The sequence below is a fragment of the Arabidopsis lyrata genome, assembly GCF_000004255.2.
Source record: "Arabidopsis lyrata subsp. lyrata unplaced genomic scaffold ARALYscaffold_3, whole genome shotgun sequence".
NCBI classification, from domain to species: Eukaryota; Viridiplantae; Streptophyta; class Magnoliopsida; order Brassicales; family Brassicaceae; genus Arabidopsis; species Arabidopsis lyrata.
Genome location: NW_003302553.1, coordinates 439,475 through 463,803, shown reverse-complemented (window position 1 = coordinate 463,803; position 24,329 = coordinate 439,475). Strand labels below are relative to the sequence as shown.

Sequence of the window (24,329 nt, the reverse complement as noted above, 5' to 3'; positions counted from 1 at the left end):
TTTTTTTTTTTGTAATATTAGCTTCGAAGAAGCATTTTTGATTATTTATCAATAAGAGTTTTTAAAGTTAATTAGTAACATCAAAAGTTTTTAACATTGAAGTCTCACCGCATCATATCGCAATAGGTACATGATTAATAACAGTAGGTAGATGCAAGATTATCTTATCACTAAATTTGAGGTCACATTATTTTTTATTTTTTGTTTAATCGAAGTAATGAAATAAAATATGTTGAGTCACAATAAATGTATCAATATTTCAACTCTCCTAGACGTATCAATCTCTCATCGACCAATGTTATGCTAAGATCTTGAAGCTAACATTTATTACAGATAGATATATGTACAGTATATGGAGTATATTCAATCTTATACTTGTAAGAAAACTTCACAATCTCACGCTAAAAAGATTATCCTGCCAATTTACATAAATGCATGTTACAAAGATGTGTTTCTTTATAACAAAAAATATTGAGAAATTGTAAAGTGAAAAAGGGACAGAATCGCCTCTTTTCAAGGATGAGTAACGAAAGGAAGCTTCAAGATAAAGCAAATCTAAATGTTTTTTCTTAAATATGAATTTATAATTTTGTCACGTACCCAACACATTAGCCACATTTATGGGGATAAAAGAGTGAGTTATAAACATTTTTAAATGAATAATCAGAAGAAGAAAAAAAGTTTGTTTTTCTTTTAGTGAATTATATCTGTCTTTTAGCTAATACTTATAATAATAAAGTAACAATGAAATGTGGTAAAGTAACAATGAAATGTGGTCCTTGTATGTATGTATGCATCACCATGACATAAGAATTATATCACCCATCAACCGGTTTACAACATTCGGTAACCGAATTTAATCGATCCAAAATGTGGTTTCAATCCTAAAAACTGGAACTCGATTTGGATCATCACTCTTAGTTTAGCTTACAACTATTTTCATCCGTACAATGTACACATAAGAAGAAGAATAGCTTCAAACGCAAACGCAACTACTTGAATATACTGCATTTTGAAGGACAATGGAAGCAAGAGAACCAGCATGTTCTTGAAGCTTTTAGCGATTGCGTTGGAGATTCGAATTTTTTCGATGCCTTCCTTTGTTGGATTGATTCCGACTCAGATTCAGTTAGCATACTAGATTCTGAATAAGGTTGCAGTTGCTGTTGTGGCAGTAGCATTCGCGATTGAGGCAGCTGATACTCAGGTTTTCGCTTGTGGGAAAGGTTTCCTTTGATTTGCACAGACGGCGTTTTAATAACTGCATCTTCTTTTTGCAATCTGTTACATGAATATCAAAGAAAGTAAATTAGGGTTTTAATGTTTCTTCTTGCCCAAGAAATCATCAAAAAGGACCGATAAATCGAGATTTGAAGAAAACAACTTACAGTGGGAATGCGAAAGAACCAATGCTGTTATTGCTGGTGTCCGAACGACAAGAAATGCTCGGGGAATGTGAAACTATACTGTTCGAGTCTTCTGGTTTATTCTCCTTCACAGTTTCTATTACTTCTTTCTCTACTAAAACCTCCGCTTCGATCATATCTTCATGTTCATCGTCGCTCTCGACTTCACTCATCTTCTCTTCTCCTTCTTCATTATTGTCAATCTCAGAGTCTAAATTCTCCACCTGGTATGGTTCCTCCTCTGAAATCGTCTCTTTCTCAGATTCATTTGGTTTTTTACCCGGAGGTAAAGGAGGAGGAAGAGGAACCGTGTTGATTTCGGTTATCTCGTGAACAGTTTCTTCAAATTTTGGTATCTCAGCCAATCTTAATGCTGTTGAAATGCTAAAATTCCCATCGTGGATGCTAAACAAAGATTCATTAGAAGCTAGACTCCATTCAGTCGAATTACCCGGTTTACTAGAGAAAACTGAAGATGGAATTCGGGATGGATCGTAACCGGGTAAATCAACAAGGTGGTTCTGGTGATTTGAGGACCAAGACGAACTGGTATAAGAGCTAACAGATGAATTATAAGCCTGATGTGACTCTCTCAGTTTCTGTGCCTCAGAAGCAGACAATGATGGCTTAGGAAGAGGAAAGTGTCGGATATCAAAGTGGCCATCCGAAGAAGCAGATGTTATCGATGAAGATCGTGAAGATGACCTTGAAGACATCGAATGCTTCCATTGATGTTCTTTATTTTCAGTTTCTGTTTCCATTGAGTGATTAAGAAGAAGAAAAAAACAGAGCGCTTTGTTTTTGTCTTGTAGAAATGATTGATAATTTGTACAGATGAATCACACCTGAGATTGTGAAGAAGATTTAAACATAAACTTATGAGGATTTGTTTATTTATACGCTGTAATAAAAAATAAAAAATAATAACAATAAGTCTCAATGAAGTTTTTATTTGTTTGTTTGTTGTTAGTTAGCTAAGATTATTAGTTATCTATGCGGAAACGATTTATGAACTAAACTAAGGGATTGTTGCAATTGAATAAAGTTAGTAACGAGATTAAGACGAGAACTTAGTTCAATTGTAATGACATGTGTTGTTCAAGATAAGTAGATGACTAATCAAAGTTTATTCTGTTAATACTAGCTCCCCTCTATGTTTAGCCAGATAATTCAGCAAATAAAAAAAAAAAACAATTTCAGCTCACTACAGTTGTCAAATAATTTGTAAGTTAGGTAAAAAAACAGAGTTAACTATCCGTTTTTATTCCACGGTTTAATCTTAACAAAACAGAAAAACAAGACAAGAGTAATTAATCAATTTATTTTATTATAGGCGAGAAATACATTTATCCAAGAATACATGCAAAAAAATATTTGGTTCAAGCCACAAATTCACAATGTCTTCTTCAGCAACTGAGAGATGACAAACCGGATTCCGGTTTGCGTAGTTCTTGAATCTGAAACAATTTGTTTGGATGTTAGTAAATTATTTAAACCAAAGATAAATAAAACCGGTTTTGATTTTGGTATGATGAAATTTACCTTGGTTTGGTTAAAGCTGGGTGGAATAAGAGAACCAGAAGCTTTTCTGGTCCTTGCGAGAAGACCTTTAGTTACTGGAGACATCATTGCATCAGTTGGGCTTCTGTACCTGAGAAAAGGAACTTTTTTTTTACAAATTTATGTTTCTTTACCAAATTTTATGGTTCAAACCGGTTCACCTAACCGAATTACCTCTCTGGGTGCTTGAAAGCTATAGGGACTCTTAAACGATCCGGAGTTCCGATTTTCTTCATCGGCTCGTTGGTTGAGGCTCGAGGAGGAGGAGAATCATGATTCCGGCAGGATTCCGGGAGCGGTTGTGGTGGCGATAGAGGGTTCAAAGTAGTGATTTCTTGGTGGTCGGGTTGGATTTTGAGAGGTGTTTCAAGATTCGATTGTTGCGACTCCATTAGAGAAAGAGATAGAGTTTAGTGTGACGATGGATTTGTGAGTAAGTTTAATTTATATGTATGTGATTGACTAAGAACATTACCGTTAGTGGAAATTGGGGTCACAACGGTCGGATTTTTATATTATCTCAAGTCTGTGTACAGTTGTTTCTTAGTGAGATTAGTGACCGTTTGGATTTAAAAAAGAAAATGTTTTAAATGTCTTTTTAGCAAAAATAGGATTTGATTTTTGGAAGATTTTTTCCCAATATAAGTTAAACAAATACATGATAGAAAATGACACTGTTTGAGTGTTTTCACTCTTTCTATACTAGTTTAGAGTTTAAATTGGGCCAGGCCCAATAGAGGTGTCGATCAAAGTATTGCGGCCGAGAAGATGACAGAGAGGGTGGGTTGAAGGAACAGCGACGTATGATTGGACGGTGACATAAGCGACTGTAAACGCCACGTGAGGGAAGCAGAGATTCACCGCTTCGTGTCCTTAAAAACGTCACAGAAAGAGAAATGGAACAAGGAAGAAAAGACTGACACACGAAGTCTGATGAATCTGTTGGACAAAAATATGCGTAAGCAAAGTTTCTTGATATGACCTTAACACTATTCGACCTCACTGCTTCCTTACTCTGTTTTTATTTTAACATTTTGTTTTAAAAAAAAACAATGATCTGTATTTAAATAAAAAGATACGAAAAGAGTCATTATTATGTAACTTTAATATCTATCTCATTTGAGATACTTTAAATACCATAATTTACTTTAAAATCTTTTTTTCTTCACAACGTTGGAGATACTTTAAGCCAATTTGTTGAAAGTAAGAAAATACTTGCTAAGCACGGAAATAAGAATCTTCTAAAGCAATTGTCAGTATTTTCCCAATATAGGCTTTACTTAATATCAAAAATAAATCACGGTTTAAAAGAAAAAAAAATTAGCAAAAAAACCATAAATGATGCAAAGTTCTTGTACTGATATTTATATAGCTTTTATTGAATATTCGTAAAGATGAAAAAAAAAAAAAAAAAAAAGAGAATATTCGTAATTTCGTATCGTATAACTTAAAATGAGTAGATATATTTCATTCAGAAAATTGTATAAATTCCAAAAGAGCATATCATTGATACGAGGCGAAGCAGTGTACATGGTGACGCATTAATGGCTTCTTCTCCAGTAACTTCGCTTGTACGTAAAAATCGATATAAATGTAAATATCGATTTTTTTTTCTTCTTCTCCAGTAACAAAAAAAATAAATCGATATTTACATTTATATCTATCATTCATAAATTACATTACTGTGGTTATGTAGTCGTCAATAATGGTGCATACTTAAATGCACTTGTTTCATTTATACGAGAAGTTGGGTCTACATTATCAAATCGACACTAGAAAACTTGTATACACATAATTGCAAACCCTTTATGAAAAAAAAAAAACCTTGAATACACAGAACTGTATAAAGAAAAAACAACTTTCGGCTAGTTTAGTTTAGTTTTGTCATTGTTTTCAAATAAATAAACTTATTAATTCATAATGTAAACATTATAAAACGACTAACAAAAAAGAAAAAAGAATATATATAGAATAGAATTATGAATTATCTATATACAACTAATCATACTTGTCGAAGTCAAAAAGCACCGTAATGTGAAATAATTCTACATCTGATTATTTTATTCACAAGATATAAATGATAGAAGAGATTGAGTGTATCATATACGTGGGGGAGAAAAATGTATTACAAATTATAATACAAATGGAGGAATTTATTGTAATGGCCTATGAAAAGATGGTCAAAGTTGTAGGTATTTTATCAGTAGAAAAGAGAGAATACTTTTTAGTTTTTCCTGTAACATCGAGACATCAATTTCGTGCATGGGTCCAACTATTTATAGAAAACCAGTTTTACACATTTTTATGTTTAATTATGTAATATTTATTCACTAAAAGATTGTAAAAAGTCATGTTTAACTCTGATGTTTGAAGTGGTGATATTTAATTAAACATAAGTGGAGTATTATCCCCTGGCCGGAATTTCTTTAATGTATAGGGCAAAATGTCTCGTTTTTCTATAGCTGATTGCACAAATATATTTAGTAGTTTTAGCTCAGATTTTGTTTTTGTTTTCGTTCCTTTGTTTTATGCATTTCAAGAAAATAATTTGGCTTTTTTATTCAATTTCACATTGGATAAGCATCGAAGTGTTAAAGAAAGTAAAGTTTGTCTCTTTTTTCCCCTTCAATTCAGTTGGATTTTAAAGATAACAATCTCTCAATATTTCTAAGAGCATCTCCAATGGAGGAGTTCTCTCTATGAGCTCTCTCAAAATTTTTATTATAAATTTTAAGAAAATGTTTGATGAGAACTTTTGTTTTTTTTTTTAATTTTTCTGTGTCCAATGGTAGGTTCTCTAGTGGGGTTCTCTTAGAAAAAAAAATTTATAAAATTTTTTGTTTTATAAAACAATAATTATTGCAATTCATAAAAATATTAAACATACATTATTTTCAAACATTTAAAAAAATATTTGCAAAAACAAAACCGGAATAAAGATTAGTTGTACTCTTGATTGTTGCGAAATTTTTGTCATATATGTTCAACCAAATCAGCTTTCAATTATTGATACATATCATGATCACGAATGCGATTTCAAATGCCCATCATATTCCAGATTTTTGACAATTTTTTTTTTTCAAACCATATAAACTATTTTCACTTATTTTATGTGTTATGCCATTGTTTAATGTCCCTTGTTTTTGCTGGGACATGGCTTTTAAATTGCTATGAACGTTTCTTCTAAAGCGTGGGGCACTTCACAAGCATTTTTAATGTTCTTGTTAACTCACATACCCTCAAGAAGATAAACGAGTGTAGGTATTAAGTAACAACGCTAAATGCTAAACAATTTCGCTACATCTACCAAGGCCAACACGGAAACAGAGTCGAGCCACATTTCAGACTTATTAAACAAAACAAGCACAGATCATGTAAAAACCAACGATGATAAAGAGACAAGTAGGATATAATTCCAGTAGAGAAGAAGTTCGATTTGTCATTAAAAAGAACAGAGGAGATAAGAATGGAAACATAGTTCATCAATTATTTCTAATGAGCTTTACAAGGCCCCAAAAACACAAACCACCAAAGTTTTAAAACAAACGAGACATGAACTTCTTAAACCATAAGAGAGACGAGATTTAGAAACCACCACAGAGACGGAGGACCAAGTGAAGAGTAGACATTTTATTAGCCTGAGTGGAAACATTCTTATACCAACCAGTCTCTTCACAACACTGAGATTAGCTTGCAAACTGTATAGACATTTTATTTCAGTACTGTAAGATTAAATGTTTAGGACTAAAGAAATCCAAATTCACAAAAGAATCTCGCTTCAAAACTGGCTAACTTGGATAATATTGTTCTTCATCACCACAAAAACCTCATTTCAAACTACAAAGCCTAAACCACACAAAAAAGCAGGGAGTAGAGATAAGAGAGAGCACCGTCGGACAGCAATCGAGCACTGCTCCGCCATGTAAGAACTCCCCTTTCAACGAATTGGTGCTCACATCATACAATCTCACACGCTTAATTGTAGCAAACACACAACAACAGAACAACAAAAAAAAGCTTTAGAAGAAGAAGAGACTTCAATTAAATCAGTAAAAGCCAAAGAAAGGGACCTTATCCCATGAAGAAACGAGGAGTTACTGTTATGGAAAATCGGAGATTGGAAAAGCCGTCGGACGGCGGATTCGGGAGCTCACGACCGGCAGACGGAGTTGAAGTCATTTTTCCCGTTGAAGATCACAAATTCTAGGGTTCCGGATGAAATACCTCTCACCCACCATAATTTCACCTTTAATTTCACTCTCCATCATAGGATTCATCGGAAAACAATGCATCACCCTGTGATTTATCGGATTCCGCCATCGCACAAATCGCCCGAGAGAGATAGAAAGTAGGGCAAAAAAAATCGATGAAAACAAAGTACAAAAGGCGTTTTTTTTCTTCCTTTTATTAAAATGCAACAGCCAATGAACGACCGCCACGTACCCGTCTCTCTTGTGTTCCCAAATCTCTCCAGAGAGAACCACCTCTCTTCTTAATTTGCCTTTTTAATTTATTTTTATTCCAATAAACCAAAAGAACCTCACAAAAATTTGCTTACAACCTCCTATTGGAGGTGCTCTTAATGTAATCTTTCAGAATTCAAGTCATGTTGAGAACATTGGATAGTGTAATTCCAATTTTAGGTTCAATGGAAAACTTTGCTTTTGTGTGGCAACACAAAATGCCCAAAGACTTGTTCAGAGACCAATTTGCATGCCTTAGGAGAAATACGCACACTTTACAAATGCTATAAACTTTATGGATTAAGACCACCAGCAGGTTCTGAATTACTATCGAAGGCATCAGCTATCTGGTAATCCAAGGCGAAGGCAACTAGTTCATATATATATCATAAGATAAATGATGGTGCAAATGTTATGACATATGTAGCTCATATGCTTTACCTACTTTAAGTTACTTTTTGGAAATTATCAATTTAGTATTTCTATCATATCGTTTTAACACACTTGACCACACATTTCTTGGAGTTTTTGTTGTTTGAATGTGTACATGCATGTGGTGTATGTATATATGGACACACACGATTGATTTAATGCTCTGTCATATCAAATAACGTATTTACTATTACAAGCTGGTGGTGACATTGAAGTCATCATTGTATCTTCTTCCATATTCATAAAGTTACTGTCACTGATACTATTGGTGGGCCATTTTTTACCATCACCCATTTTTTCGCAATTATTTATCCTTTTTTCTCAAATATGTTTTCTACATAAAAATAGCTTCAGGAAGATAGACGCAAACCTACGCCAAGAAAAGAGAGAACTCCAAGTCTCCAACCTAATAATTAAAGATATTAATATCTGACTATTCTAACACCACATTAGCATTAGCATAAGAAACATAGCACTTAAACCGCAAGTGTCCATGTCATGGTTTTATGCCGTTTGATAACATATTGCTGCGAAGTACAAATTATGCAAATTGGTATTACATGAGTTAGAGTTAGGATACAAGTTTTTGAGTCAATTGTACTAATCAAACTGCCAAAACAATTATTTTTTCAGCTTTAAAATTTTAGTTACCTTTCCATTATCTTGGAGTTAATATAATACTGAATAACTTAATTTGTTTCCAAACTATATATATTTTTATTATTATAAAACATTTCAATGTCATTTAAATATTATCCTCATTTCGTCTATATCTCTCTCTCTCTATTTAAGACAAGCTAAAGGTAGAACTGTAGAAGCCAATCTCAAAAGTCTCCGACACTCTCTAGATTTCCTTTTCTCCTTCTTTCTGGCCATGGCAATGGCAAAACACGTAATTTTCACCACTCTCATGGCCATACTTGTAATGACATCTCAAGGAAGAATTCCAACAGGAGGAGAGAAAGAAGCAGAGGCTGACCGAATTACGTCACTTCCAGGTCAGCCTAACGTCACGTTCGAGCAGTTTTCCGGCTATGTCACCGTCGATAAACTTTCCGGAAGATCACTCTTTTACTGGCTCACCGAAGCTTCTGACCTCCCTCTCTCCAAACCTCTCGTAATTTGGCTGAACGGAGGTTAATTTTTACCAAACATTTGTTTTCATTTTTTATACATTCTTTTTGTGATTATTAGCTTTTTTTTGGAAACTGATTTATTTACTCAACAACATTATAAATTTCGCTAGATCTATTTTTAGCTAACCAACTAATCTCTGTCACACTTCTTGAATGGGTTTGTCGTAAATTCGTTTGTAAATGTTTCTAGTTATTTATAAACCACTCTTTATCCATGAAACTGGACTTATTTATCTATTTTATTTATATTTATCTAATTTACTATTTTTGGATTTGGCCTACTTAGGCATGGGGATAATGCCCTAACTACTAATGGAGACTCACCATTTATTTGAGCCCATATTTCTCAAATAATATCGAGTATAAAATACTTTGAACTTTTTTTATGATTCGTCTAGATTATACAGCTTGTCGTTACAATAATGCGACATCTATATATATTAGATACATGTATAATATGATATCGTAATGCTTAGTTTATTATGCATGCATTCAATAGATCGCTGTATTTTCTTGTTAGATACGTATGATATAGACAAAATTATCTTGTAATTGCTGAAAAAGTTATATCATTAAATGCAATTTTCAAACTGACATTGAGACGCTATTAAATACACAACCAACTTTTGGTCTCTTTTTGTTCACTTAAATTCAACTTCTATCAAATTTGTTAGTAATATTTTTTTGGGGGTAAATTACTCAACAACACCTATCAAACTCTATCAGTCTATTCCAATTCTCCTTTTTAATTATTAGTGTTAATCATGAAAAAAAATTAATGAACTCTAATTTAAAATTTACATTTAATTATTATTAGGACCGGGATGTTCGTCGGTAGCGTACGGTGCGTCGGAGGAGATTGGACCATTCAGGATAAGCAAAGGTGGTTCCGGTTTGTATCTCAACAAGTTCCCTTGGAACTCAATCTCCAATCTCTTGTTCCTCGAAGCTCCCGCCGGCGTTGGCTTCTCTTACACTAACCGCTCCTCCGATCTATTCAACACCGGTGATCGCCGTACCGGTAATTAAACCAAACCAACTCCCTCTACGGTTTTGCTTAACCGGTTTTCGGTTATTGAGACTCTGTTTCTCTGTTTTGCAGCCAAAGATTCACTTCAGTTTCTTATTCAATGGCTGCACCGGTTTCCGAGATACAACAACCGAGAAATCTACATCACCGGCGAGAGTTACGCCGGACATTACGTTCCTCAGCTCGCCAAAGAGATCATGAATTACAACAAACGATCAAAGAATCCGTTAAATCTCAAAGGAATCATGGTAATAATTAAGAAATCAAAATCCTCTGTTTCCATTACCAAAAAATTTCGAAATTCCGCGTTTGAAACCGCTCCGTTTTATAGGTTGGAAACGCGGTGACAGACAATCACTATGATAACCTGGGAACGGTGTCGTATTGGTGGAGCCACGCGATGATCTCTGATAGGACGTATCATCAGTTGATAAACACTTGCGATTTTAGTCGCCAGAAGGAATCTGATGAATGCGAAACGCTTTATTCTTACGCAATGGAGCAGGAGTTTGGTAACATCGATCAGTACAACATCTATGCACCGCCGTGTAACAAGTCAAGTGACGGTGGTGGTGGCTACACTGGTTCTTCCGGCCGCCGGAGTATGCGGCTCCCTCACCTTCCCCACTCCGTAAGAATTTATCTCCTCTGTTTCTTCTTTAACTTGGTTGATCCGGTTATGTTGTTTCAATGTGATAAAGTATTTCTGGTTATCTATGGTTTAATTTTGAATAATTTTCATCTTCCGGTTATTGGGAGTAGGTATTGAGGAAAATTTCCGGTTATGATCCATGTACCGAGAGATATGCAGAGATCTATTATAACCGGCCTGATGTTCAGAAAGCTCTTCATGCCAATACCACCAAGATTCCGTATAAATGGACTGCTTGCAGGTTCGTACCAAAATTGAGATGGTGTTAAATATTTTTGTTGAACAATAAAATTGGTCTTTAAGTTAGAATTGTTTTATTTTGTGTGGCAGTGAGGTGCTAAACCGGAATTGGAATGATACAGATTCAACGGTTCTCCCTATATACCGGGAAATGATTGCCGGCGGGATTAGAGTTTGGGTTTTCAGGTCTGCAATTTTTGGTTTATTTTTTGCAAAAATATTGTTGTGAAATTTAGCGACTGACTGTTATATATAACCCGTGATATTTTTATGGTCCCGGTGCAGTGGTGACGTCGATTCAGTTGTACCAGTGACAGCTACTAGATACTCACTAGCAAGACTTAGTTTGAGTACCAAACTTCCTTGGTATCCTTGGTATGTCAAGAAACAGGTGTGTAATGTGAACCCTAATCTTGTTTGGTTATCTCCGGTTTAACAAAGTAATCGATTTGAACCGAAATCGTGGATATAGGTCGGCGGATGGACGGAAGTGTACGACGGACTAACGTTCGTGACAGTGAGAGGAGCAGGTCACGAGGTGCCATTGTTCAAGCCACGTGCTGCTTTTGAGCTATTTAAGTATTTCTTGAGAGGCAAGCCACTTCCAAAGGCTTGAAAAACATTGAAGTCGAGAGAGATTGTAACATTTTAAATCATGCCCGAGAGAAAAGAAAATGTAAAGTTTGGGTTATGAGATGGTATTTAATTAAGTCTTAGTCTATTATTGACAACAAGTATTTAATTATTTAGCCTATGATTGTTTTTTCCGTTTACTTTCTCCTAAAGGCCTTCATCAATTTGTTTCCCATGTTCACACGAAAATGCATTAACCGATAATAAAGGTAACTACCGAAACTTCGTGACCCTTGTTGGTTGAAGTGGAAATGGAGCATTCACGTCGACAAAAACCATGAGTGTTCCCGCGGCAATGTCATTCCTATCATACTTGTCCATTCTGATTCCTTGTGAGTCAAAATTATCCCTCTGACATGTAGATGAATTCTCACTGCTTGGATTCAAGAAGCCTCAACCTTGAATCAGCGTTCACAATTTTCACAAGAGTGCCAGCAATATCAGCTGCCTCGATATATTTTCCTGTTACTACGAGACATTGACTCAATCCGTCGCGGTTAAAGTATGCTACATCCACCGTGATTGCGTGTAAGAATTATATATAAGAGTCTCCTTATATGCATGTCTTAAAGACTGATGACCGATATCTGAACCATCAATTAACTAAAACTTAATATCTAGTTAATTATAGACAATTGGACTTCTACTATCTATTCAAGAACCAACAAACCAACAAATTACTTTTAGCTACTATTATATCAAGACATTATAATTACTGTTTTTTTTTGTGTCAACAATTACTGAAAATTTGAGAAATGAAAAAAGAAAATAATTGACAAAAGATAACTAAATAATAAGAAGAAAATAACCAAAACATAAGCAAAAGATAAGAAAAAAATTAAAGCAAAGAATGGGTGGTCGAGTTTCTGATTGCGATGGCAGGGTTTGAAAATCTTACGGTGGAGATGGTGAGTCTGGCTTCAATGGGAGAAACGAGATTATTCTCAAACGTGCAATGGAAGGTTGCTGAAAGGGTTGCACCATTCTCTTGGATTGTTAGTTCCATTCTTCCAAGAATGCAAGGAACGAAGCAATAGAGAAAAAAAAGCGATATATAGAGAACGAAGCAATAGAGATAGACAACAATGAAGAGAGAACGAAGCAAGAGAAAGAGATAGATATATTTCTTGAGTCTTCGTGCTGTGTTTATATACAGGTTCATATTCACATTCTTATTGTTTCTGACATAAGCTATATATATTTTTGATACTTATTACATAAGTTGTTGTGACAACTCAATGACATAAATGTTTTTATCCCAAATTGGAAAAAGATATGTCACTTTACCAGTTAGTAACGAAACAGATCATCTCAATTTGTATGAACATTTACAACATATAGAGTACTTTAGTTTAAAATTACAGTATAATGTTTACGTGTTGATTCCAAGATCTTTGTAATGGGTAGATCTTATACAGAAATCATCCAAAACCTATAAGTCTGTATTGTTGGTAATTGATTTTCAATGTTTTTTTTTTTCACGAAATGAATTAATTTAATGTTAATCGTTGGTTATGTACCATGATTATTTTGCTGTTGCTTTCTACAAAGACAAAAATATTGGGACTTTGGTGTTATGGTTATCTAATGTTTTTTTTTTACTTACAATAAACTAAGCTCATTTGCTCTCTTTTGATACACAAGTCAAACTTGGGATCAAATTTGTCTTGATTCCGAAAGAAAAACGACAAAAATCAATTAGAGTTAGTTGTCGATTCATCCCGTATTAATCTTCTAAATTTTCCTATAAATGAATGATTTTTCTTATAGACAATAACTCAAAATAAATATGGATAATAACTTAAATAAAAGAATGGGAAGGCCACATGTTGTGGTCATACCTTACCCAGCACAAGGTCATGTTCTTCCTCTAATGAGTTTCTCACGTTACCTTGCGAAACAAGGAATCCAAATTACATTCATAAACACCGAGTTTAACCATAATCGCATCATCAATTCCTTACCCAATTCATCTCATGAAGATTATGTTGGGGATGGGATCAATCTTGTTTCAATCCCCGACGGTTTAGAAGATTCACCAGAAGAGAGGAACATTCCAGGGAAGTTGTCGGAGTCTGTTTTGCGTTTTATGCCTAAAAAAGTAGAGGAATTGATCGCGGAAACTAGCGGTGGCAGCTGCGGTACAATCATTAGCTGCGTTGTAGCGGATCAGAGCTTGGGATGGGCAATCGAAGTTGCAGCTAAGTTTGGGATCAGACGCGCCGCGTTTTGTCCTGCCGCGGCTGCGTCTATGGTTCTTGGATTTAGTATTCAAAAACTTATTGATGATGGTCTCATAGATTTTGATGGTAAGAACAAACAACCTTTTGTTTCAAAATTTAATACTCCCTCAGTATCATATTTAGTGATGTTTTAGGAAAATTGTTTTGTTTGATTTTATTTGATGATTCATTGGTAGAAGAATTATGAAAAAGATGCGTAATTTAGCTAATTGTTTCTTTATGTAGGGACTGTGAGGGTAAATAAGACAATTCAGTTATCTCCCGGGATGCCAAAGATGGAAACAGACAAGTTTGTGTGGGTTTGTCTGAAGAACAAAGAATCTCAGAAGAACATATTCCAACTTATGCTTCAAAACAATAACTCAATCGAGTCAACGGATTGGTTGTTGTGTAACTCTGTCTATGAACTCGAAACGGCAGCATTTCGATTAGGCCTGAAAATATTACCGATTGGGCCCATTGGTTGGGGTCATAGTCTGCAGGAGGGGTCCATGTCACTAGGAAGCTTTTTGCCTCAGGACCGGGATTGTTTGGATTGGTTGGACCGGCAGATTCCCGGTTCGGTGATATATGTTGCCTTTGGGAGTTTTGGGGTTATGGGCGACGTTCAATTAGAAGAGCTAGCAATTGGTCTAGAGCTTACCAAGAGGTAAGGATTTGGACATAACCGGGATTTGTGTTTCCGGTTTATTCTACTTTGTCTATTATCTAATAAGTTATGTTGATCCATTCAACAGGCCAGTTTTGTGGGTCACTGGTGATCAACAAACAATCAAACTCGTGTCGGATCGAGTCAAAGTGGTGAGATGGGCTCCACAACGGGAGGTTCTTTTTTGTGGAGCCATTGGATGTTTCGTGAGCCATTGTGGATGGAATTCAACTCTGGAAGGAGCCCAAAATGGTATACCATTTCTATGCATCCCTTATCTTGCAGACCAATTTATCAACAAAGCATATATATGCGATGTGTGGAAGATTGGATTAGGAGTTGAGAGAGACGAACGAGGAGTGGTTCCGAGGTTAGAGGTGAAGAAGAAGATCGATGAGATCATGAGTGACTATGGAGAGTATAAAGAACGAGCTATGAAGATTAAAGAGGTTGTGATGAAAAGTGTTGCAAAAGATGGAATTTCTTGTGAGAATCTTAATAAATTTGTCAACTGGATCAAATCACAAGTGTATTGATAAAATTTGTAAACGGAATAATGCAAGAAGAAATGAAATGTATCCAATTCAAGTTTTCAACCAAACATCAAACAACTTATTAGTGTGTATGGGAAAATTATGAAGAGAACAAAAAAAAAAAGAGGATCTCTAGCATTTTTCCAGTAGAGGATAAAGAGTAAATGGTACACTTATTTTACCAGCGATGATGGTAAATTATGGAGATACAGTAAGAAAAACTCAAAAATAATGAATCCATCATCACCTTGTTCTGCTCTCTCCGCCTACGGAATCTCCCCGTGGGCGAACCTTGCGGTTCTGTGACCGTTATTTCAGAGCCTTAGTACCGGTTCCAGTAGGTTCTGCGTCTGAACTTGTTGTAGTCTGGCAAATCTTGGATTGGACCAATGGCTGAGATTGCAATGTCCTGCACATAATCCCAAAACATCCCCTTAATCACTGTTGAGTTTTGTACTCTTGTTTAGCAGTCTAAACCCTGGAGGATAGAGAGATAGAGGGAGGGAAAGATATAACTTACCTTGTCATAGATATATTTGTTGGCAACACGTTTTACCGTGCTGGCATCAACAGCATCGATCCTAGCAAAGAGTTCAGCGGTTGGGATTCTACGCCCATAGGTCAGCAGCTGCATTTAGAACAAAAATCCAGGCGTTTTATAAGAATGATTTTGAAGACAAGCACCAACTATAAGGAAAGCTAAGGACTGTTATCTTTGACCAATGCATTTACAAACTTATAAGTTCTAAATCAAGATGCTTAGATGATTCATTGCATACCTGACGACCAATATCTTCAGCAATTGGGCTGGTTCCATCCATGTGAAGTAACAATGATGATTTCAGCTGCAGCGAAATTTAAAATCAATTGGCATTTAAAATCTATCTACAAGCTTTAAACAGATCACATATGTAACTAGCTTAAAGCTGAATCTTGGGAAAGAGAGAAAAAACAGTTGGGCGTTTAACCTGATTTCGTGCACGTGTCACATCAGCGTCTGAAACTCGGTAGGCCAGCTTGGTTACCTCATTCATAATGGCATATGACAAATCATCCAAGCAATCGGCCTGGAAAAAGTACCTTTCAATTTGTTAAAAGAGATATTATACGAGGCATTCATGAGATGAAACTGCCTATATCAAGAAATTCAACAAAGAGATAACAACTAAGCTAGCTAGGGAGTTCTGGGTTGACCTTGGCAACTGCATAAACACCGAACAGTCCAGTATCCTTGTAGTTGGTGTTGAATGCCATTATGCTTTCTGCTATTTCATTAATGGCAACCCTCTGGGTCAGGTCAGAACTGCACACAGAAATATAATGTTCATCAACACATTGCAAAAAAGCTTCTCCTTGAATTCATGGCTAGAAATATTAGTCAGAGAGCAAACTCACCCCACGTGTTTTCCCCCACCAACATTTTTGTTCCAAGAACCCAACATAGTTTGCATAACCATAAGAGCAACGGAATCTGGATCAGTCCAAGATGCTCCCTCAAAGGCAACAGCAAATTGTGCAAGGGGTAGGTCGTCATCAATCATTCGGACCTGAGGAGAATTTCAAGGACAAGAGAATTTAGAAAGATGGAACATTGCATCAAAAAAATCAATCATATGGGTTGTGTCCTTACCTCAGAACCAGTAAAACTAGCTGGTTCATTGGCAACCAGTTGAGAAGTAGTTGTCGGATCAGATGACAACTTGGTAAATAGCTTCTTCACTTGCTCAACAACTTCCTCATGCTTGACAGCTCCAGCAGCAGCAATCACCTGAAATTGTTTTGGATGAACAAACATATGAATCCTAACAAATTTCAATAGCTGATTGTCGGAAATGATAAGAAGTAACCAAAATTTATACCATCCTGGAAGCTGTGTAGTGAGTCTTAATGTAATTCTGTAGATCCTCTCTGGTGATCGACTTGACGTTTTGAGCAGGTCCCAGAATAGTTCTCCCAAGGGGTGTGTATTGGAATGCAGTGGCATGTAAATGGTCAAGAACCACTTCATCTGTTTGTCCCTCCACCTAAGACAAAACCAATCACCAAAAAGCTATAGCTTAGTGTGTATTCTATCTTAAACTGATTAAAGAAACAAATAACTCCAAGAAACACGTAAACCATAGTAGCAAGCGCTCTAATATCTCCCAATGCAAATTGCCGAACAACAATACGACCAACATATTACTAAGTCAATAAAACCTCAAAAAGCGAGAGATAAATCAAAAACAGAACAAAGTTTTCATTTTTAGAGTATTGATTTAAGAAAGCACAATAACAATTCTTTATACAACATATGATTACGCCAATACAGCCTTAAAAAGAGGCAGCTAAACTAAGAACATAATAAAGTTTTCATTTTTAGGCACAAGGGAAACTGAAACTAAAAAAAAACACAAACTATGGTCCGTAGGACCAAACACTGTTAAATCTGTTTATACAGCATGTAATTAAGCCAATACAATCTTAAAATACCAAAGAAAAATCGAGAACAGAACAAAAAGTTTAGATTTTGAAGTACAGAGATAAATACATTACCTCTTGCATTTCCCTGAGGATGACATCTCGTTCGCGGTTAATTCTCTGTTCCTCGAACTTGGAATTCTGTAAGATATCAGCCAAGACATCCAAAGCCTGGTTCACATTCGAATCCAAAACCTTAGCATAATAAGTGGTCTGTTCCCTAGATGTATACGCGTTCAAGTGACCACCAATATCTTCGATCTCTTCCTCCAACGCTCTCACTGTACGCTTATCCGTGCCTTTGAATATCATATGCTCCAGAAAATGAGCCGTTCCGTTGGTCTCATCCGACTCGAACCGAGATCCAGCGTCGATCCAGACTCCAACGGTGGCGGTCTTAGCCGAGAGATTTGACTCAGTAGCGACTCGTAGACCATTGGGCAAGGTAGTTACACGAGTCTCCGGAGCTGACAAGATGTGATTGTGGGAAGCAAGGATCGGATGTGGAGATGCGTATTTAAGGAACCTCTTATCTGGATTCTCGAGCTTCTTGATCTTATTTTTCATAATCTCTGCCGCGTGATCGTACGGCATAACATGCGGCGGCGGAGGTGATGGTGTCGCCGGAGATGTGGAAGCCGGCGCCGTATCGATAGCTGAGAAGGAAGAGGAAGATCGTGTGGCTTGACTGAGAAACAAACGCCTCTGAGATCGGCGTGCTAGGGACAGTAGATTCTTCATCGCCATTGCTGATGATGGCTTCTCTTCGGTCTCTCAATCTCTCTAGGGTTTGATTAAAAAGCCAAAAATGGCAGAGACGACTCGAGATGCGAACTAATAGCCAGTGGTTAAGCAATTATAAAACGTCGACGTGTTATAGGTCTATTGAGACGATGTCGTTTCACGACATAATATTAGTCAACTTATATAATAAGGCCGTAGTAGGCCCATTATCGTATCAAAGAACATTATTCATACTTTGTTAATTGAGATAATAAGGCCTTTATGAAGAATTTAAGGCCCATTAGCGTGGGCTGAGAACGGGTCGGGTTTTGGACCCGGATCTGGGAGGAAACCCTAATCGAAATACCGTGGCCGTATATATAAACTTTGTTAATGGAGAATAAAAAACCCTAGTCTTTGCGGAGAGAGATTCAGCTGCGTTGGGCAAAATCCCAGACGAAGAACAGTGATTAGTCTATTGATATTTTGAGCCATGGCAGGTAAAACTGTGAAAGACGTCTCTCCTCATGACTTCGTCAAGGCTTATGCTTCTCATCTCAAGCGATCTGGCAAGGTTAGTGGATGATTGCTCTTCTTTCTTTTTGTTAAGAGTAGAAATGTTCCAATCTTTATTTGTTGAAGCTTTATATGTACAAATCAAACCTCTTTCTGAAATGAATCAACCCAAGTATCCACTTTCTGTTATCTGGTGTGTTCTGCTAGATTGTTATGTATTGAAATAACTGTAAATTAAGCTCAAATTGCAATGTTTTTTCATAGTTCATAGATGTTGCTGTTGATTTTTTTGCTGGTTAGCATTTCTCTTAGACCATAGTACTTTGAATTGTATAATGTCTGTTAAATGTAGTGAAATTTGTATATGTTGCTAATATTTATTGAAGATTAAGTTTACATGTAAGTAATTGTTAATAGACATTGTTAGTGGCTTCCAATTGTCTTCATTTTTCTTACCATTCAAATGCTTGATGTTCTTAATGTGATTGGCTTTGTTATGTCTGTTGAATCAATTTAGACTAGCAAGTGCAGTGATTGAAGGTTGAGCTCCCACTTTTTACCATTGTTGATAGACAGCTCTAGTTGTTCGGTATTTCTTGTTTGTGGTTTTCACGAGACCATAATGTAATGTCTTTTGTTTGTTTCAGATCGAGCTTCCCACATGGACAGACATTGTGAAGACCGGAAAGTTGAAGGAGCTTGCACCATATGACCCTGATTGGTACTACATCAGAGCTGGTAAGCTCCCTTTCTCTCTAGTTTGTCTCTATTTCTCAAGGCGTATTAAGTTTTTTTTTTTTACTTGACAAAACGTTTTTCTTATGCAGCATCTATGGCTAGGAAGGTTTACCTTAGGGGAGGACTTGGTGTTGGTGCTTTCCGTAGAATCTATGGTGGCAGCAAGAGGAACGGTAGTCGCCCACCTCACTTTTGCAAAAGCAGCGGTGGGATTGCCCGTCATATCCTCCAGCAGTTGGAGACAATGAACATTGTTGAGCTCGACACCAAAGGGTAACATTACTACTGCTACTACTTTAGAGGTGTTTCTCCTTAAAGATGTTTGAGCAATGCTAATAGTATTCACTCTTGTTCTTTTTTCAGAGGAAGAAGAATCACTTCCAGTGGCCAACGGGATTTGGACCAGGTTGCTGGCCGTATTGCAGTTGAACCTTGAAGACCTGAATGTTCTTTTTTTGTTCTTCTACTTTTGAGGCCATTGTGCTTTTAGTGTTTATCTTTACTTTTAAGAAATGTTACCATTTCATGCTCAAGACTTGCACTCATAATGTTCAGAAATTTTTATCTTTTTGGTGATGGCTTTGAACATTTAAACTTATCTGTCTTCTTCCGTATTTTTTGTGTTCCTCCAATTTAAGGATATGGTTTCTTCACCCTAAATTGCTAATTTCATCCTTCTGTATTGCCGATTTCTCTTAATCTGCTTCTTCTCCATAAACTGGATCTGCATTTAGATATACACAATCTCGTATAAGAACAACTTGTCAACCTATGCCAATTTTTCGACTGCACATTTAATCACCAAAACTCATTTCTTCTTTGCTTTTCTTCTCAGGACAATTTGCATTTATTCTACAAACACATGTACTAGATCAGCTCCCGGACAACGGGTCTCCATCACATTATATTCTTTGTTGTATTATCTCCATTCATAGGCAAAGAGATGTCATCTTTCTTCATCATAGCTAGCTTTTGGTTTCCTTAGAGATAGTCTCGACCTTTCTTGTTCCAAACCAGCAATGATGCTCTCTGTTGCTCTAGGCGGAAGATGCAGCCAGTACCAACGTACATTGGACTTTGAAGTACTCTTATGAATCATGATCCTAACATGAAAGAGTTTCAGAGGTTGCAGAGGAGATTTGATTCCATCAACTCCATCTCTGTTTTTTGAGGATCGAATCATCAACCTTATCGACTCAGGCAATGAGTTGATTCTTCACCTTTATTAAACTCAGCAGATTCACTCACATAAACAAAACAAAAATAAGTGATCACTTTGATGAACAGTTTGAAAGAAGGGATCCATGTTCATTTTGATATGAGCGGATATTGGAGCTAGCATTCAACTATGAAGACCATAAGACAAGTCATTGACTTGGGTTCTTGCTCTGTTTTCGTTTTTCATTATGTCATCGATTATTAATTCTAGAGAACAAGATATGAGCATCGATTATTAGGAGGAGAAGGGCTTGCAGAGAGATGGGAAGAATGGCAGAATCTTGAAGTGACGAGAAAAGAAGAGTTTGAGAGGTTGCAGAGGAGATTTGATTCCATTAATAATGAAGATGCCATAGAATTATCTGGTGGGAGATAGAAACAAATACTTGGATTCAAACACACTAGAAAGTAGAAGAAGAAACAACTAGTTTTGGTTTCAAACATGAATCACACGGCGTTATGTTCACTGGTGTATTTATGTTGTAACGTTTTTGATCCAATATGTTTGAAACTTTGTGACATAACATAATAAAATCGTTTCATTGTGCAAGAAGAGAAATTGGTATCAATAAAATTCTCAGAATCTCTGCTGCTTATGCTTTATAAAAAAAACATGGAAAGAAAAAAGAAAAGGAAATAAAGCCCATTGAAAGAAAGAAAAGGAAATTGAGATCGCAATTTCCTTTTTCTCTTTGTATTAAAAAAAGGAAACATAACTTGCCTCCAACGGCTCTATTGTATGTAATCTCTTGTGTATGTATATATAATAACAACATTGACCTAATTAACACTTTGCTTCTTCTATTTCTTCCGTGAGAGACAAAACTCTCTCTATCTTCTTCTTCTTCTTCTTGAAACTCTGAGAATTCCGATGATGATCCATCTAGCAGATATTGAAGAAGTCAAAGCCCGATGATGATCCTTAAGAGTTGTTAGAGTGATCGGCGTGGTAACACAAAAGAGGACCAAAACGCGTCGCCATGAATCGGAAGAGAGGGAAAAGGGCATGGAGATGAATGAATTGACATGGAGAAACCTGAGGTTGTTCAATCGGAGATTCTTCGACCGATCTCCACAGCGGTTAAGAGCTCTCCTTAATCCGATTTCTGTTTTTTGCTTGTTTGGATTCCATCTCCATGAATCATAATCTTACTTTTTAGTTTATGCATGATATATTGGCAGGCTTGGTAAAGGATTGCCCTGGCGTGCATAAGGATAGCGAAGAGAGGTTCGCTGTTGGCAATAGTCGTCGAATTGGTGCTATGCTAAGGATTTCACAACTACGACTCCTGAGGATTTCACAATTACCAGGTAGGATTTCTTTCTTACTTTTTTTTTTTTTTAATCATACATCATAATAATTTAGATATTTTTTTTTAAAAAATGATTTTTCTAAAATTTAAAACAAATTAAACACTTAAACTTTGGAAAAATAATTAATAATTTTTAACTAAAACTATATTAATTTCACTATTACTTTTAAAAATTAGTTTAAAACAAATTAAACACTTAAACTTTAAAAAAATATTACTTTTAAAAATTAGTTTAAAACAATCTAAACACTTAAACTTTAAAATATATATTTAAATTTCTTTAACTAAAACCATGTTAATTTCAATATTACTTTTAAAAATTAGTTTAAAACAAATTAAACACTTAAACTTTTTAACTAAAGTACCATGTTAATTTCACTATTACTTTTAAAGTTAGTTTAAGTGTTCAATTTTAAAAACGTCGAAAACTAACCGCGCCTAGGCATCCTGTCCTTAGTTGGTCCGTAAGCTTTGGTGTTCGAAGTTCGGCAGGTTTTCACGTAATATAGATTTAATACTTAAACTCATTTTTAAAAATTAATAGTGATTTTAACTAAAATTTAAAACAAATATAACACTCAAACTTAAAAAGAATATTTTTTTTAAGATTAAAACCAAGTTAATTTCACTATTACTTTTTAAAAATTAGTTTAAAACAAATTAAACACTTAAACTTTAAACTAAAACCACGTTAATTTAACTATTACTTTTAAAAATTAGTTTAAAACAAATTAAAAAATTAAACTTTAAAAAAATATTTAATTTTTTTTTACTAAAACCATGTTAATTTCACTATTACTTTTTAAAATTAGTTTAAAACAAATTAAACACTTAAACTTTAAAAAAATATTTAAATTTGTTTAACTAAAACCATGTTAATTTCACTATTACATTTTAGTTTAAAACAAATTAAACACTTAAACTTTAAAAAAATATTTAAATTTTTTTAACTAAAACCATGTTAATTTCACTATTACTTTTAAAAATTAATTTAAAACAAATTAAACACTTAAACTTTAAAAATATATTAATTTTTTTTTAACTAAAACCATGTTAATTTCACTATTACTTTTAAAAATTAGTTTAAAACAAATTTAACACATAAACTTTAAAAAAAATTAATAAAACCATGTTAATTTTAGTATTACGTTTAAAAATTAGTTTAAAACAAATTAAACACTTAAACTTTAAAAAAATATTTAAATTTGTTTAACTAAAACCATGTTAATTTCACTATTACATTTTAGTTTAAAACAAATTAAACACTTAAACTTTAAAAAAATATATAAATTTTTTTAACTAAAACCATGTTAATTTCACTATTACTTTGAAAAATTAATTTGAAACAAATTAAACACTTAAACTTTAAAAAAATATTAAATTTTTTTTTAACTAAAACAATGTTAATTTCACTATTACTTTTAAAAATTAGTTTAAAACAAATTAAACACATAAACTTTAAAAAAATATTTAATTTTTTTTAACTAAAACCATGTTAATTTCACTATTACGTTTAAAAATTAGTTTAAAACAAATTAAACACTTAAACTTTAAAAAAATATTTAAATTATTTTAACTAAAACCAGGTTAATTTCACTATTACTTTTAAAAATTAGTTTAAAACTAATTAAACACTTAAACTTTAAAAAAACATTTAAATTTTTTTAACTAAAACCATGTTAATTTCACTATTACCTTAAAAAATTAATTTAAAACAAATTAAACACTTAAACTTTAAAAAAATATTAATTTTTTTTTAACTAAAACCATGTTAATTTCACTATTACTTTTAAAAATTAGTTTAAAACAAATTAAACACTTAACCTTTAAAAAAATATTTAAATTTTTTTTAACTAAAACCATGTTAATTTCACTATTACTTTTAAAAATTAGTTTAAAACAAATTAAACACTTAAACTTTAAAAAAATATTTAATATTTTTTAACTAAAATCATGTTAATTTCACTATTACTTTTAAAAATTAGTTTAAAACAATCTAAACACTTAAACTTTAAAAAACTATTTAAAAAATATTTAAATTTTTTTTAACTAAAATCATGTTAATTTCACTATTACTTTTCAAAATTAGTTTAAAACAATCTAAACACTTACACTTTAAAAAATTATTTAAATTTTTTTAACTAAAACCATGTTAATTTCACTATTACTTTTTAAAAATTAGTTTAAGTGTTCAATTTTAAAAACGTCGAAAACTAACCGCGCCTAGGCATCCTGTCCTTAGTTGGTCCGTAAGCTTTGGTGTTCGAAGTTCGGCAGGTTTTCACGTAATATAGATTTAATACTTAAACTCATTTTTAAAAATTAAAAGTGATTTTAACTAAAATTTAAAACAAATTAACACTCAAACTTAAAAAGAATATTTT

The 24,329-nt window shown here is 34.3% G+C and overlaps 6 protein-coding genes, 1 long non-coding RNA gene and 1 pseudogene across 8 annotated transcripts; 3 read left to right on the top strand and 5 right to left on the bottom strand.

Annotated features, from left to right (window-relative positions):
- Positions 1 to 770: 770 nt before the first annotated feature.
- Positions 771 to 2,196, bottom strand: LOC110229721. The gene is made up of 2 exons (XM_021030464.1): positions 1,389 to 2,196; positions 771 to 1,281 (listed from the first exon to the last, which is right to left on the bottom strand). Exons 1-2 carry the CDS (start codon positions 2,165 to 2,167, stop codon positions 993 to 995), a joined length of 1,068 nt encoding a protein of 355 aa, XP_020886123.1. The 5' UTR covers positions 2,168 to 2,196; the 3' UTR covers positions 771 to 992.
- A 444-nt stretch (positions 2,197 to 2,640) lies between these two features.
- On the bottom strand, positions 2,641 to 3,453 carry LOC9318274. The gene is made up of 3 exons (XM_021030463.1): positions 3,141 to 3,453; positions 2,949 to 3,057; positions 2,641 to 2,863 (listed from the first exon to the last, which is right to left on the bottom strand). Exons 1-3 carry the CDS (start codon positions 3,356 to 3,358, stop codon positions 2,813 to 2,815), a joined length of 378 nt encoding a protein of 125 aa, XP_020886122.1. The 5' UTR covers positions 3,359 to 3,453; the 3' UTR covers positions 2,641 to 2,812.
- A 2,835-nt stretch (positions 3,454 to 6,288) lies between these two features.
- LOC9320370 lies at positions 6,289 to 7,337 on the bottom strand. The gene is made up of 2 exons (XR_002333392.1): positions 7,037 to 7,337; positions 6,289 to 6,940 (listed from the first exon to the last, which is right to left on the bottom strand). It is a non-coding gene; the product is annotated as an uncharacterized LOC9320370 (long non-coding RNA).
- Positions 7,338 to 8,587: 1,250 nt separating this feature from the next.
- On the top strand, positions 8,588 to 11,692 carry LOC9320369 (serine carboxypeptidase-like 25). The gene is made up of 8 exons (XM_002884257.2): positions 8,588 to 8,997; positions 9,815 to 10,018; positions 10,100 to 10,275; positions 10,359 to 10,658; positions 10,790 to 10,920; positions 11,010 to 11,105; positions 11,205 to 11,310; positions 11,392 to 11,692. Exons 1-8 carry the CDS (start codon positions 8,736 to 8,738, stop codon positions 11,533 to 11,535), a joined length of 1,419 nt encoding a protein of 472 aa, XP_002884303.1. The 5' UTR covers positions 8,588 to 8,735; the 3' UTR covers positions 11,536 to 11,692.
- Positions 11,693 to 12,835: 1,143 nt separating this feature from the next.
- Positions 12,836 to 15,095, top strand: LOC9318273 (UDP-glycosyltransferase 83A1). Its single transcript, XM_002884256.2, has 3 exons — positions 12,836 to 13,861; positions 14,021 to 14,444; positions 14,533 to 15,095. Exons 1-3 carry the CDS (start codon positions 13,342 to 13,344, stop codon positions 14,978 to 14,980), a joined length of 1,392 nt encoding a protein of 463 aa, XP_002884302.1. The 5' UTR covers positions 12,836 to 13,341; the 3' UTR covers positions 14,981 to 15,095.
- LOC9320368 (probable mitochondrial-processing peptidase subunit beta, mitochondrial) lies at positions 15,002 to 18,288 on the bottom strand. Of its 2 annotated transcripts, none has more exons than XM_021031550.1 (9): positions 17,513 to 18,288; positions 16,837 to 17,001; positions 16,608 to 16,745; positions 16,373 to 16,524; positions 16,172 to 16,280; positions 15,946 to 16,044; positions 15,757 to 15,822; positions 15,494 to 15,605; positions 15,002 to 15,386 (listed from the first exon to the last, which is right to left on the bottom strand). In XM_021031550.1, the coding sequence occupies exons 1-9, from the start codon at positions 18,182 to 18,184 to the stop codon at positions 15,292 to 15,294; spliced, it is 1,608 nt and encodes a 535-aa protein (XP_020887209.1). In that variant the 5' UTR covers positions 18,185 to 18,288; the 3' UTR covers positions 15,002 to 15,291. The 2 variants fall into 2 exon arrangements, with proteins under 2 accessions (XP_020887209.1, XP_002882205.1); XM_002882159.2 differs by having other exon boundaries at positions 15,498 to 15,605.
- A 153-nt stretch (positions 18,289 to 18,441) lies between these two features.
- On the top strand, positions 18,442 to 20,067 carry LOC9318272 (40S ribosomal protein S19-1). Its single transcript, XM_021033292.1, has 4 exons — positions 18,442 to 18,734; positions 19,324 to 19,414; positions 19,504 to 19,687; positions 19,778 to 20,067. Exons 1-4 carry the CDS (start codon positions 18,654 to 18,656, stop codon positions 19,848 to 19,850), a joined length of 429 nt encoding a protein of 142 aa, XP_020888951.1. The 5' UTR covers positions 18,442 to 18,653; the 3' UTR covers positions 19,851 to 20,067.
- An 89-nt stretch (positions 20,068 to 20,156) lies between these two features.
- LOC110229824 lies at positions 20,157 to 20,819 on the bottom strand (annotated as a pseudogene).
- Positions 20,820 to 24,329: the final 3,510 nt, after the last annotated feature.

Coding starts and splice junctions, on each gene's coding strand:
- LOC110229721 (XM_021030464.1), bottom strand. CDS start 2,167: ATGGAAACAGAAACTGAAAATAAAGAACATCAATGGAAGCATTCGATG. Junction 1,282..1,388: donor GGTTCTTTCGCATTCCCACT/GTAAGTTGTTTT, acceptor TTCATGTAACAG/ATTGCAAAAAGAAGATGCAG.
- LOC9318274 (XM_021030463.1), bottom strand. CDS start 3,358: ATGGAGTCGCAACAATCGAATCTTGAAACACCTCTCAAAATCCAACCC. Junction 3,058..3,140: donor GCTTTCAAGCACCCAGAGAG/GTAATTCGGTTA, acceptor TCCTTTTCTCAG/GTACAGAAGCCCAACTGATG. Junction 2,864..2,948: donor CCAGCTTTAACCAAACCAAG/GTAAATTTCATC, acceptor AAATTGTTTCAG/ATTCAAGAACTACGCAAACC.
- LOC9320369 (XM_002884257.2), top strand. CDS start 8,736: ATGGCAATGGCAAAACACGTAATTTTCACCACTCTCATGGCCATACTT. Junction 10,921..11,009: donor TATAAATGGACTGCTTGCAG/GTTCGTACCAAA, acceptor TTTGTGTGGCAG/TGAGGTGCTAAACCGGAATT. Junction 11,311..11,391: donor CTTGGTATGTCAAGAAACAG/GTGTGTAATGTG, acceptor TCGTGGATATAG/GTCGGCGGATGGACGGAAGT.
- LOC9318273 (XM_002884256.2), top strand. CDS start 13,342: ATGGATAATAACTTAAATAAAAGAATGGGAAGGCCACATGTTGTGGTC. Junction 13,862..14,020: donor TGGTCTCATAGATTTTGATG/GTAAGAACAAAC, acceptor TTCTTTATGTAG/GGACTGTGAGGGTAAATAAG. Junction 14,445..14,532: donor GGTCTAGAGCTTACCAAGAG/GTAAGGATTTGG, acceptor TCCATTCAACAG/GCCAGTTTTGTGGGTCACTG.
- LOC9320368 (XM_021031550.1), bottom strand. CDS start 18,184: ATGGCGATGAAGAATCTACTGTCCCTAGCACGCCGATCTCAGAGGCGT. Junction 16,281..16,372: donor GGTGGGGGAAAACACGTGGG/GTGAGTTTGCTC, acceptor TTCTGTGTGCAG/TTCTGACCTGACCCAGAGGG. Junction 15,823..15,945: donor TGACACGTGCACGAAATCAG/GTTAAACGCCCA, acceptor ATTTCGCTGCAG/CTGAAATCATCATTGTTACT.
- LOC9318272 (XM_021033292.1), top strand. CDS start 18,654: ATGGCAGGTAAAACTGTGAAAGACGTCTCTCCTCATGACTTCGTCAAG. Junction 18,735..19,323: donor ATCTCAAGCGATCTGGCAAG/GTTAGTGGATGA, acceptor TGTTTGTTTCAG/ATCGAGCTTCCCACATGGAC. Junction 19,688..19,777: donor GTTGAGCTCGACACCAAAGG/GTAACATTACTA, acceptor TTCTTTTTTCAG/AGGAAGAAGAATCACTTCCA.